We start from the raw sequence: 12274 nt of genomic DNA on the forward strand, positions 1-12274 counted from the left end.
CGTGAATGGCTTCAAAGATTAGACCCCCCATGTGACGGTCTTGAATCACAGACCCCACATACCCCTTGTGGCTCTTTTTTCATCTGATGGCTTGAATTCAATGGTATCTATCCAAGTCTCTGATCAGGGACAGTTTTGGCAACGCCTCCGTTTCCTGTCCTTTTCCTTTGGGGCAAAATCTGAAATAATGTTCAGCAAACTTGTCGATTAAGTGATCCTGCTGAAATTGCTGTCAAATTTAATGTCTCTGGGTGCAGAATGGGGTGGAGTAAGGAAGAGATCAAGGCATTGGCTATGTTGGAAATGGAATGAAAATAATTTACTTGGTGAAGAACAGGATGGCTCTTAGGGGGAGATACTACGGGCAAATTTGGCCATGAAAATAAAGGAGCTGGTGATGATGGTATGGTTCTTGCGTTGGAAATAAGAGTGATCAATTGACCATCAACAAATGTGGATTGTGGGGTGACTAGAAAATCAAGGTGCAACCCATTTCGCTTTTAGAGGAACGTCAAAGGAGAAGATCAGATGCCAGAGAGAGAAAAATATGTTGATTAAGCACAGCAACAGTGTGCAAAAGAATCAACCATCATCACGACATGTGGGAAGATTTGATTGCATAACTGATATGTCACGCGTGGATAGTAGGGTTTCTAATCTTTCTCACACTCAATAAAAAAATTCCAATATAATAAAAGAAAAAAGAAAAAAAAAACCCTCAATTAGATTAATGTATCAACTGGACGTATGAGGCCAATTCAGAAGCATATTATTATCCACCACCGCCACTTGGGCAGTCAAGCTCAAGGTTGGATTAAGATTCTTGATTTCAAACGTTAAATGGACATGACAGAAGTCAAGAACGCCAGAGCACGCATGAGTTAAACGGAGACGTCCAACTGTTTGGAAGAGAAAATGCTTGTTTTGGCTACCAAAAAAAAAAAAAGCAAGCAAGACCAAAACGAATAATTATATTTTGGTAGTTCCACTCAAAAAAATTCAAACTTTAGTAATTATCAATCGCAATCTTGGTCCCAGTCATTGTCATCTTCTTCTTCCTCCTCTTCCTCCGCGCTCTCCCGTCTAATAAAGAACAAGAAACTCTTCACTCCCCCCACAGAACTCCTCAGTGCAGAAGGGATGGAGTCGTGAGCTTCCTCGTTTGTCCTCTCTCCCGCACGCACGTCTTCCTTTAAAACCCTCCGCTCTCTCTCTCTCTCTCTTTCTCTCTCTGCACTGCAACATTCTTCTTCTCCTTCCCGACGCAGATTCTCATTCTGGACCCTTCACTGAATCTTGATTCTTTTCCCAAATCTCCTATCTACATTTCAAGATCCGCCTGATCGACATAAACCCTTTTCGTGGATTTTGCAGCTTTGCTCAGCTTTCGCGCAAATTCGCATCTTTACCTTTCGTCCATCTCGTGGGTCGAGCTTGAACTACGGAAAGGTTCTCCCTTTCCGTTGCCCATTAGGGAATTAAGCTTCTTTTAGTTTGGAGAAGTGAATCTTGGTAAGTGTTTGCTCGAGGATGGGAGTCTCTGACATCACGAAACTGGATGACGCCGAAGCCGTTGCGTTGACAGGCAAGATCATGTTGATTGCGGTGATACTTCTCTTCATAGTAGTCCTCTTTGTTTTGCTTCTCCATTTATACGCCAAATGGTTCTGGGGGCGCATCGAGGAGGCCTCCTCGGCCGCCGCCGCCCCTCCCCCGCGCCGCCGCCGCAGCCGGCGGTTCGTCTTCGCCCCCGGCCAGGATCCCACGGTGGCTGTCCGGACCGGGCTCGATCCGAAGGTCCTGCTCTCTCTGCCGGTGGTGGTGTTCAATCCCCAGGAGTTCAAGGAGGGTCTTGAATGTGCTGTTTGCCTCTCTGAGCTGGTTCAGGGAGAGAAAGCCAGGATCTTGACCAAATGCAATCATGGGTTTCATGTGGATTGCATTGACATGTGGTTCCAATCACATTCCACTTGCCCTCTTTGTAGGAAATGGGTTGGTCACGGTTCAGATTGTTCGAAGACCATTGATATTGACGATGATTTGGAAGAAGAAAATGGTGACAGTCAAACCGCGGAAGAGAATTTATCTGGTGGCATGCACCCCACCGAATCACCAAACTTTCCTACAAATGTGTTGTTTTGGGGGAATGAAATGCAGGTTAGCTCTGGGAGCGCTTGTTTAGAAGAAGGCGGTTCTTCTTCTTCTTCAGCTACTTCTCAGTCGTCGTCATCTTCTGCTGCACTTGCTATTGCTAGGCCTGCGATGGTCGTTATTGACATGCCAAGGCAGATGAGTGAGAATCCCTTGGCTTCTTCGTCTTCAGCGAACCGGGTTACTGAGGATGATCTGAAGTCCCCAGTTCCTACAAGACTGAGGTCATTGAAGAGGCTTTTGACTAGGGAGCGAAGAGTTGCTCCTTGCAATGCAAATTCTCTTGATGTTGAATAGGGAGAGGATTGTCTTCGCGATACAGTCACCATGATGTGCACCAGCTGTTTCAATCATAGCTAAAAACTTCAGCTGTTCTAGAGATATCTCCCGTTCTTCCATTGTCCAAACAACTGTTTGTTTGATGGAGATGAAGATGGAGAAAGTGGTGATAGGTAGTATTCACTTAATTGCTTGGCAGGATTTTGAGGACTGAATTGGATATCCGGAAACCAGAATTATGTTTCATACACAACGTTTGTTCTTGCAATGTTGTTCTGAGTCAAGTGCTCCAACTTTTTTTTAGGATGACAGAGAGAGAGAGAGAGAGAGAGAGAGAGAGAGTACAGTAAGAAGAAAGTTTTTGCTTCTCTGTCTCAGAGGGTGGAAAATCCTTCTAGTTACAGAAGATGTAGTTTGTAATTTTTACTCTTGTAAATGTATTGATTAAATTTGCATTTCCTGAACGGTTAATCACGAAGGTCAGTTCTCGTCCAGTGGATGTTATTTGATTCACCCAGAGTTCTCTTTGAGGCTGTTCTCATATTCAGGATGCGGTAAGACATTGATGCGAAATGCAATCTGCGACAATCTTGAAAATCACTTTGTTGAATCAGTATATGATTTCCGAGTTGTACTACATGATGGGAGGAGCTTGTCATTGGCTCATTGCTCCATCTGGCGGTATAAATCTGTACATAGAAGTTTTAGGAAAACTGAGGACTAAAGAGACCGTGTATCCTAAATCAAATCAGTTGCAGCATTTGCTATTTCTTTATCTGTTTTCATTGATCCAGTGCAGATAAACCATTTAAGCACCAGAAACTTAGAAGGAAACAGCACGATGATAATGATCAATAGTATTATCAGAACTCAAGAAACTGCATAAAGTGTATAATACGGTGAGATCGAAGTTATAATTTCGGCTTCTAAGAGTTTGTCAAAGTTCATTACAGAATGGAGCTCCTGATATACATCATTATTACAAAAACCCGCCCTTAATGTAGCCTTGAAGCTATTGACGTTAATCTGAAGCAAGCGTGACTTACGGGAAATTGTTGTTGACTCAGGAAACAACAGAAGAAATGGTAAGGGTTGCCAGTAAACACAATCAATTGCTATTTTTTAGCTCTTTTCATGAAATTAACGCTATGCAATCGATGGCTCCTATATGAGTGCTAAACACTCAGGACATTCGCCTCTGAACAATCTTCATACTCCAGCCAAGTCAACGTCCTCTTTGTTGCAGAAACTGAGGACCTACTGTTCCAATGTCCCTAGGGTTAAGTTACCAAGTAAACAGGTCCGTAGTTCTTAACGGCCTGAGGTTTGTCCAACCCTTCTAGAGACATGTATGGCATTTCGTTCTCTGCTCTTTTTGTGGAATTGAAAAGAGTGGAGAACGACCCTGAGTTCAGACGCCGGAGCCAAGCATCAGATTCCTTACTTGCCCCAAAGATGGGACCGGAAACAATTTTTCTTGGTTTATGGTTATGACGATGACTTGCAGGTTCTGCTTGGGGCTTGCTCTTCTTCTCTGTTCTCAACCATGAAAACAGGGAGCTCTTCCATGACTTCTTGCTCCTTTTCTCTTCACCCGGGTTTTTCTTTCCCACCACTTCTGCAGAATTTGGTGCAGAAGCTCTTACATTTGGTTCGCATATGTGCTGTCTGGCTTCATCCAAGAACTGAACAAAGCAAAGTCAGATTAAATAATCAGGTAGAACCAGTTGCAGAACCTTGAAGACTTGGAACAGAATATGCATTACTTATTTATCAGCAGGAAAAGTTGTCGCAATTCAAAGTAAGCAAAAGAAGAAGAAACTTCCTTCCTTGAGACATTATTCGCCTGAACCCACTCAGTTTTTATAACCAAATCAACCTGCGTCCTTATCAGATTCACATCATAGAGTCTGATCTCAGATCGTCTATAGTTGACTAAACATGTGAAAATCGATATACTTACTTGAGTCCAAGAATATTGTGATCGAGTAGATTACTGGAAATGTAACTGTGCCACAACTTAATTCATTTTCCAATTACACATGAAGAGATGGCACTATAACTCTCGCCAAAAAAAAATAGGAAAAGACTAGAAATGAAAATGAACTTGATCGTAGTATTAGAATTACCCGGAGAAAGTCCATTTGTGGATCAAATTCAGTAGCACCATAATCACTTGCCTCACATTTAGGGTATACTGGAGATTTCCTCATCTTGGCAGGCTGCAGCTAAACCAAATTATGCAAATTTCCGGACCATACAGTCACAAAACCATAAACAGAAATAATATGCAGGTGGCTTCCCCACTACAAGGCCAGATGAAATAGAATAATGTTGAGGTCTTTGAACTTTAATGTGTTACGAAACAAAATCCTTCCTTGTTTATGGTTGTTGTTGGTCAAAACGTCTCTTTATTTTTCCTCTGTCAATAAGATCAATTGCTAACTGACAAGAAAAGCCTAACTTCTCTTGTAAGCTGTGTGGACAAGGGAAGATTTACCAGAAAGAAGAAGAAGATGATGAACCACAAGGTGTAATACCACAGTCAGAGACTATATCATGAAGAAAAAACTACAAAACAGACACAACAGAACAATTAGAGGTTCTAAATTACAATATTTATATGTTAAATTCTACTTCTGAATGTGGACTCACCTGCTTAACAAAGGAGAGAAAAAAATAGGAAGAAAGCCTACAACACAAAAGCCTTTCAAAGCCACTTTAATAGGCATGCAGAATGAAGAATATAGAAAGCAGTGGCTGTTGAAATGGCAGTGTCAACTCTGTAGCCTTTCGGTCACAATTTTAGCCCACTTTGAGGGCCACTGACGTGCATATGAAGGTGAACCAATTGAGTGCTGTTCATCTTACACGCACCTAAAGGTGACGACCAACCACTAAGCACCAGCAAACAAATAACGAATAGAAAAGAAAAGCAAAAAGAATTCAAGAGAGAAAGTAGAAACCCATCGATGGGATGCACTAAATCAAAAATGGGTAGATCATGATTATACTTGAGACGCGCTAAAAAAAGTCGAAAAAGGTGGAGACTTTATCGAGCGAGCTAAGCATTAACGACAAAATTTCACCCAACTTTGGAGCTAACTTACCCCCTGTCTAGCGTGAGCAGCAAAGCCAAGATAGGAGGGAAAAAAGGCGAGGCAAAAGCACTTCTCATGTAGAGTCTAGCTTGAAATTTTGAAATCCAAAAACCAAGAAAAGGAGAGAGACCTGCTGAAGAAAAATGGGTTATCGGCGTGTGTATCATTTGCGTTTTAACGGTAGAAAATAAGGATGTCTTGTCCCCTAAAAAGATTCACTCAAGAAAGATTCTTTTGACATTTGGTTTTCAGGCATGAATGGGAGCGTGATTTGCGGCAGGAGATTCGGAATCTCTCTCTCCTTTTCCTTACTTGAGCTTTGGACCAGTTACCTAGACCATAGAGTACGCACACAAGCAAAGGAAAAGAAAATATAAGCTATGTTTCGTTATACCAACTCTTGCACTTGGGGTCGTCTCTTCTTACGTGAAAATGAAAGGGGTCGTAATCATTCATGACCAAGACACTCTGCATAATCCAGAAAGACTACAGATGATTTCATTCTTTTTTTAAAAAGAATATCTTCATTTTGACTTTTTTTTTCCTTTTTCATATGGTGGGGTGGTGAGGGAGCCAGTGAGCCACCCTTTGTTTTTCCTTTTTTTGAGTCATGATGGTGAAATTAAAAAAGTTTTTCAAATTGACTTGGCAAGTTTATAAAAGATAAATTGGGAATTTCCGAATTTCCGAAATTCATGAAGGTTTTGAAATGGAAAATTGTTCTGCCTGCGTTTTCTTCATTGGATTTTGCAGATGATCTTTATTTTTTCTCTGTCCAACCGAGCAGTGATGGGCAGACAATATCATTAGTTAATGGAAAAGGCTTCCCACGAGGAACACTTTATAGTGTCTCTCAGCCCCACATGTAACGATCATTGCTGGAGTAAGTACTGAAGTATTATCCTACAGAAAATAACTAAGGTCCTCTTTTTCAATTTTGCTTCCATGTGGGATATTCACTTCTAAATTACGCCTTTGATCCAAACTAGAAACGATTAAGAGATCGATCATACTTCCGCTTAATGCGTCATACTAGGACTTTTCCCGCCGCAATTGCACGTGCAATGCGGATGTCATTAGCGACTGTTTCGATTACGTACTCTTGCGTCTCGAGAATAATTGATCAGTAATGGCACGGCTGTATGTTACGCCGTAAGATACAAACATTGATAACTTGATGGACTGCTCCAGGCGGGCGCCTTCACTTTCTTCTTTCCAACCACGAAAAGCACGAGAAATGGGGGCGTCCCCGCCATCAACGCTTTTTGTTGCTCCACAGTCATAATTCAAGCAAAAAGCTGACACCCACATAAGAAAAGTCCATCCTGCTTTCCAGTTGTGCGAAGTATCCTCAGTTCGTATGGACGAAGTCAATGCATTGACTCTGATCATCATGAGTCAGTGGCGGTGATGCATGGGAAGATGCAAGTAACCCTTCCTTGAAATCAGTTTCATTAGCCATGAACACAATCTTGCCTCCTAGAGCAAACCTCATTTTGGACTTCATTTGGCTTCAACCACTCGCCTATCAAAGACAGCGGTGATTATGATGAGCGCTCTCGGAAAAGTTGCATCCTAGTTCGGCTTTTCTATGCCTTGTTCGGCTTCGATCCATGGACAATGACAACCTGCTACCTATGAAGCTCAATAACCGGAGAAAACCGACAGCTTTTCTATGCCATGAAAAAAGTTGCATCCTAGTTCATCTTTTCTATGCCGGGTTCGTCTTTGATCCGTGAAAAATGACAACCCACCACCTATGAAGCTCGATAACATGAAAAAAAACCAACAGCATGACTCCATTTACAAGAGAAGCTCCAACTCATCTCAAATCACATATCACAAAATGTATTGTCTCATAAGATCGACTTATGTGAGCGAGATACAAGAGAAGGCAAAAGCATCACTTAAGCAACCAAACCCTTTCAGAATAGAGAAACCCTATATAATACACAGGTTAGGCTTCGCTACACGACAAAACTAAAGAAGCAGCCGTCCCTTTCTAGGTCTGGTTATACCAGAGAGCTACGATAGGGAGATCAAAGTTGAAGCAAGGGAAGCGCCATTACTAGACCAAAAATGGAAATCAGCAGCAACATCATCCAGGTGGGGAATGATTGCTTCCTGTTTCTTCTCATCTCCTTCGGGGTATTCAAGTTCTTCACTTGTGCTCCCGTGGCGTTGCCATCTCTATCTGTGCCGGTATTATCATCTTTAGGGTGCTCAGGTGCGACCTGCTCTGAGACATGTTGCTCAGCGAGCTGCTGTTCGTTATATTTCTCGACATATTCAGGGAAAATCTTCCTGAAGGTTTGGCTGTCGAAAGGAAGATAAACATAAAATGTCACACACAAGTTTGCCCAACAAAACTTTTTGAGTGTCTACCAGATACCCTACCAAGAAAAATATACTGCAAACTGACACAGACTCTTATTGCACCAATTGCCACTGTATAGGTAAAGCCTCTTGAAAATGCATATATCACAGAGCCAAACTAATAGATCCAAAAAGGGAACTTGCAGTCTCCTCAATGAGCATATTTTACTCAAATCAATCATATGAGGATATAAATACTGAACCAAGAAATATGAATGCACTGCTGGAAGAGATAACAAGAAAACAATGAGACATTTCTTCCACTTGTTTCCTTTTCTGTCCTAACATGTATACTTCTGGATGCAGACATTCATGCACGTTATTTTCTTCCTTCCTCCTTTTGAAGGGGGTTTGCTGGGCATTGGCACTTACTTCTTACAATTGAAAGCAAGAGATGATTTTGCCAGACGTTGCTTCTCCTCAGCTGTGGTATTCACACTGCCAGTCGTAGGACTATTGTCCATCTGCAATATAAATTCAATGGCCATAAGCGAGGCATGCTAAGATACTATTTGGAAAACCAGAATGCCTTCAAAGAAACAAGGTCGTGTTTTAATTTGCTCTTCCAAGTATCTGAACATCATGAACGAACAAGTATGTAATAGCTTGCCCCAAAGTAATATAGGTAGTCATGGCGCTAATGAACTCACCATAAATGAAAGAAGCCCAGTGAGTATGCTGGAGGGAATAATAGACAAGATTAGAAAAATGCTCAAGAGTTTTTATTTCTAGATAAAAGAAAGAAATATATTATTTCATCTACAGAATCAGGCAAGTAAAAGAATATGAAGATGAAAACGAGAACAAGGAAGCCGTATGTAATAGATTAGCATCTGCAGTACCTTGAAACTGACCACATCGGGTTCCAACTTTCAGGATGAACTGCAAAGTGGGAAAATCAAACCTGAGAAAAGTTCATCCCACAGAAATGACCAACAGACTTTAACTATTCAAGACATTAAATTCTTACAATCACTCATTGATAGACATATTTTCTTCTGAGTCATAAAACGCCCATTGGGAGTGATCATGCTGCAAGAAGGGGAAACAAACTCAAATAAGAATATATATTAGTTCAAGAAGGTGTGCCTATTAAACTCCATTAAAAGAAAAGAGGAAGCTATTTGAAAGAAAACTACGTGATCCCTGGAGGCTTATATGGGTACTCTGGAGGGAATTTGATCTTGCCATAATAATATCCACCTGGTCACAAAGATAAACAGAATTTCACTATATGACCTCCAAAGTCAAAATGAGCACTAATGAGGAAAAGAAAAAATCTACAGTACCTACAAAGGGGGTTCCCGAGCTTCCCTCCAACACGTAATCTGGAAAACAAAATTGAAGAATGCCAAGTCAAAGTACGATAATAGTTCACACTACAACAGCAAATGCAGAAGACAGCAAGAAGAAGCAGAAGGAAAGATGTCCAACAATTTCCCACAGGTTAATGCTTCATGCTGAATCACTTGTTCAGAATCTTGAAGGAAGCTTAAAGGAAGATAAAAGTAAAGATAACGTTCTCAAAACTAGCCAAACAATGGAAGTTCTTAACAGAGTTCATTAACCAAAAACTCAGAATGCAAGATCAATAAGCTAGATACACTATAACTAGCCTTAATTTTGCTCATTTGAAGGTACCATGACTTATGCACCATAAATTGCAAAGCAATGCTAGACTACATTTCATCTGAATGAGGACTTACGCCATTCAAGAATATCGTTAGGGGAAGGACGTGCTATGACATTGGAAACAGGTTCCTGCAAATTCAAAAACAGAAAAGCTCTGTAAGTCTAAATATACAAAAAGAATTGACAGGAGACTCAATGCAGCAGCAATCCTGTTATACCATAATCACTATGGTCAATGAAGGCATCTCAACTACAGTGTACCAAAATATTAGATATAAAGCCATTGGATCAGATCATGAAAACAAGGGAACAGCTAAAATGCCTACTCAACCTGCTTCTTAAGCACTGAAAACACATTATACAAAGAAAATAGCTTGTTTGCTCCACTTATCCAAAGAATGTGTAGGGGAATTTCATTAAACAACCACCATGGATAAAGATATCTAAACGAATAGAGGAGGGAAAAGAAGTCAAAACAGTGAAAATGAAAATGAAAATGAGAATGAGAATAGAGAACAAGATGACGACATACTTTACAGAGCGCTCTATATTCCTTCTGAAGACGCTTAATACATGCCTTCTCTGCCATCTCAGAGCTTCAATGCCGGTAATTACACAAATTGATGACTCCTTTCTCTCTTTGACGGGGAAATACTATAAGCTGTGTAGCACGAGATAATATTTAATAAGATAATGAGACATACGCGCAAGTACACCAAAATATAGTGAAAGGAATGGTTTGGTCAACAGAGAATTGGGGGAAGACGCTACCCAAATCAACATAACTCAAGAGATACTGAGTCGCACATAACATTGGCTATCTAATGTCACAAACATGCTGGCATGCAATATCAGAAAGCTGTTCAATTACATGCACCCTTCACGTGTAGTGCATATTTCACACCTAGCAAAATCTAGAGAATCGCTAACTGACTCTACCATTCAAGACAACACTAGGAGCCACCGCAATCAGTACCCATACAATGAGCCTGAACTCACTAAAAAATGGGCAAATGGCAGACATATAGCTGTGGAGACTGTCAAATACATATGGGAACCATTTTTATTTTTTTATTTTGTTTGGTCTTGTTAGTTGTCAGCACTACTCACTCTCACTCTTTGCCTTCCGCAGGATCGAACACCTGCCTCCTCACTCACACATCCCCCCCGGGGGTTCCCAAAACCCCTGCCGCCAAGCGGTTTGCCTCGGAGGTAACATATAGGAACCACTGATGAGACTAAGTCTTACCCAATCTGTTCACTCCCGACAATCAGCCTACTATAATCAAAACAAACTAATGTACATAACAACCATTCCATCTAAACTGCCAATATCCCGTTACATTTCTCCAGAAAGTTACATCCATGCGAAAATAATGAAACCACGACGAATTTAAAGTACCACACAGAACCCATCAGACCCCTGTTGCCACTGCACTCTCAAAGCAAGCCACGAATCTCTGCTAATTCCTCAAAAACTGCCATGCCATGCCACGCCACGCCACCTCCTTAACAGGGCAAACTTGTGATTTACGAAGCGCCCAACAACACCCTACCAGAACTACTAGCCGCTCGATAAACACAATACGAAACCGGCGAATTGCCCTGACGCAGCACCGCCGAGCAGCTCCAGCACTCCCGAATTCCGCCGAAACGAATCTCGCAGCAAAAACCAATGACCAAATCACTCGATCCAATTCAATCAAATCATCAAAAACACAATTTTCCCAAACGCCACCAACAACCCTCGCCAACCAAAGTCAAAGCCCCAAAATTCAGATCAGCCCACGACTCACATCGAGACACAGACCTCGGAAGACCACCAGAACAGATCGATCTACAGACAGCCGCCGACTCGGGAAAAAGAAAAAAAAAAAACTGCAAAACGGAGGAATCCACACACCGACGACGAGAGGAGAACCCCCGCCGTCGGCGGCGGCCGAGGAGGGTTTTTCCGTTACCTGGAACGGCGGCCGGAATCGATTTTCGGGCGGCGTGAAATTCCCGGGGGCGGATTTTTTCGCTATTCGCGGAAATTGATAGGAGCCATCGGCGAATGGGAGGAAATCGCGATCCTTCGGAAGTAGAGAAAAATGAATAGGCGAAAAGGTAGAGAGAACATGCGTCGCTGTTTCCGACGGGCCGAGGTGTGGGCCCAAACGCGTCCGCTAAAAAGAGGAAAAATAAAAAAACAAAAAACAAAAACAAAAAGAAAGAAAGAATTCCCTATAGTTTGTTGAATTATAATGTATTTAATATGGTTTTTTTAGCGCAATAGAGCTAAAGCAATTGCTTTGACAATTAATTTTCTATTGTTTTCTAATTTGACTAGGGTTGTGATGTAGCATGGGCTGGACAGCGTTACCTCTAGGAAACTGGACAGAGAGCAGGACATTGAATATGCAATAAATAATATATAATATATATATATATATATATATATATCATTTTATGGCCTAAATGCCACCACGTCATATATATTGACATGATAAATTAATTAAAAGTATCGATTTTTTTCTTCATAACAGGCCTCGTAAGAAGTCAAGCTTGATTTTTTTGAGCTTCAAATCTGTCGATATCTACGAAGATAAGAATACGCTAGAAAGCACGCCGATACTTGATTGACCACCCAATTCGGAGTAGGTCAACATTATGCTGGATTTAATGCCGGCAATTGCCATGTCGTGTCATTGTACATGTCGTCGCCATTATATTGATGAGGTCAGTGCTTTTTA

At 41.3% G+C, this 12274-nt stretch overlaps 3 protein-coding genes across 6 annotated transcripts; 1 reads left to right on the forward strand and 2 right to left on the reverse strand.

The window, feature by feature from the left end:
- Nucleotides 1-1021: 1021 nt before the first annotated feature.
- Nucleotides 1022-2924, forward strand: LOC104422889 (RING-H2 finger protein ATL3). Its single transcript, XM_010035342.3, has one exon. It carries the CDS (start codon nt 1531-1533, stop codon nt 2446-2448), a length of 918 nt encoding a protein of 305 aa, XP_010033644.2. The 5' UTR covers nt 1022-1530; the 3' UTR covers nt 2449-2924.
- A 394-nt stretch (nt 2925-3318) lies between these two features.
- LOC104422890 lies at nt 3319-5283 on the reverse strand. Of its 3 annotated transcripts, XM_010035346.3 has the most exons (4): nt 5086-5281; nt 4931-5001; nt 4560-4652; nt 3319-4115 (listed from the first exon to the last, which is right to left on the reverse strand). In XM_010035346.3, the coding sequence occupies exons 3-4, from the start codon at nt 4641-4643 to the stop codon at nt 3711-3713; spliced, it is 489 nt and encodes a 162-aa protein (XP_010033648.2). In that variant the 5' UTR covers nt 4644-4652; nt 4931-5001; nt 5086-5281; the 3' UTR covers nt 3319-3710. The 3 variants fall into 3 exon arrangements, with proteins under 3 accessions (XP_010033648.2, XP_010033651.2, XP_010033646.2); XM_010035349.3 differs by lacking the exon at nt 4931-5001 and having other exon boundaries at nt 5086-5283; XM_010035344.3 differs by having other exon boundaries at nt 4560-5001; nt 5086-5280.
- Nucleotides 5284-7306: 2023 nt separating this feature from the next.
- Nucleotides 7307-11615, reverse strand: LOC104422891 (ubiquitin-conjugating enzyme E2 34). Of its 2 annotated transcripts, none has more exons than XM_010035350.3 (10): nt 11501-11615; nt 10072-10200; nt 9614-9668; nt 9197-9235; nt 9047-9110; nt 8878-8939; nt 8750-8789; nt 8558-8585; nt 8280-8371; nt 7307-7847 (listed from the first exon to the last, which is right to left on the reverse strand). In XM_010035350.3, exons 2-10 carry the CDS (start codon nt 10126-10128, stop codon nt 7571-7573), a joined length of 714 nt encoding a protein of 237 aa, XP_010033652.2. In that variant the 5' UTR covers nt 10129-10200; nt 11501-11615; the 3' UTR covers nt 7307-7570. The 2 variants fall into 2 exon arrangements, with proteins under 2 accessions (XP_010033652.2, XP_018719949.2); XM_018864404.2 differs by lacking the exon at nt 11501-11615 and adding an exon at nt 10942-11417 and having other exon boundaries at nt 7571-7847.
- Nucleotides 11616-12274: the final 659 nt, after the last annotated feature.

Source organism: Eucalyptus grandis, chromosome 10, assembly GCF_016545825.1.
Source record: "Eucalyptus grandis isolate ANBG69807.140 chromosome 10, ASM1654582v1, whole genome shotgun sequence".
NCBI classification, from domain to species: Eukaryota; Viridiplantae; Streptophyta; class Magnoliopsida; order Myrtales; family Myrtaceae; genus Eucalyptus; species Eucalyptus grandis.

What these genes read in the sequence shown, in the direction of transcription:
- LOC104422890 (XM_010035349.3), bottom strand. Translation starts at nt 4,643, where the DNA reads ATGAGGAAATCTCCAGTATACCCTAAATGTGAGGCAAGTGATTATGGT. An exon ending in CACAAATGGACTTTCTCCGG is followed by an intron (nt 4,116 to 4,559) that starts GTAATTCTAATA and finishes TGCTTTGTTCAG; the next exon opens with TTCTTGGATGAAGCCAGACA.
- LOC104422891 (XM_010035350.3), bottom strand. Translation starts at nt 10,128, where the DNA reads ATGGCAGAGAAGGCATGTATTAAGCGTCTTCAGAAGGAATATAGAGCG. An exon ending in AATATAGAGCGCTCTGTAAA is followed by an intron (nt 9,669 to 10,071) that starts GTATGTCGTCAT and finishes TTGAATTTGCAG; the next exon opens with GAACCTGTTTCCAATGTCAT. An exon ending in CCGATGTGGTCAGTTTCAAG is followed by an intron (nt 8,586 to 8,749) that starts GTACTGCAGATG and finishes TATTCCCTCCAG; the next exon opens with CATACTCACTGGGCTTCTTT.
- LOC104422889 (XM_010035342.3), top strand. Translation starts at nt 1,531, where the DNA reads ATGGGAGTCTCTGACATCACGAAACTGGATGACGCCGAAGCCGTTGCG.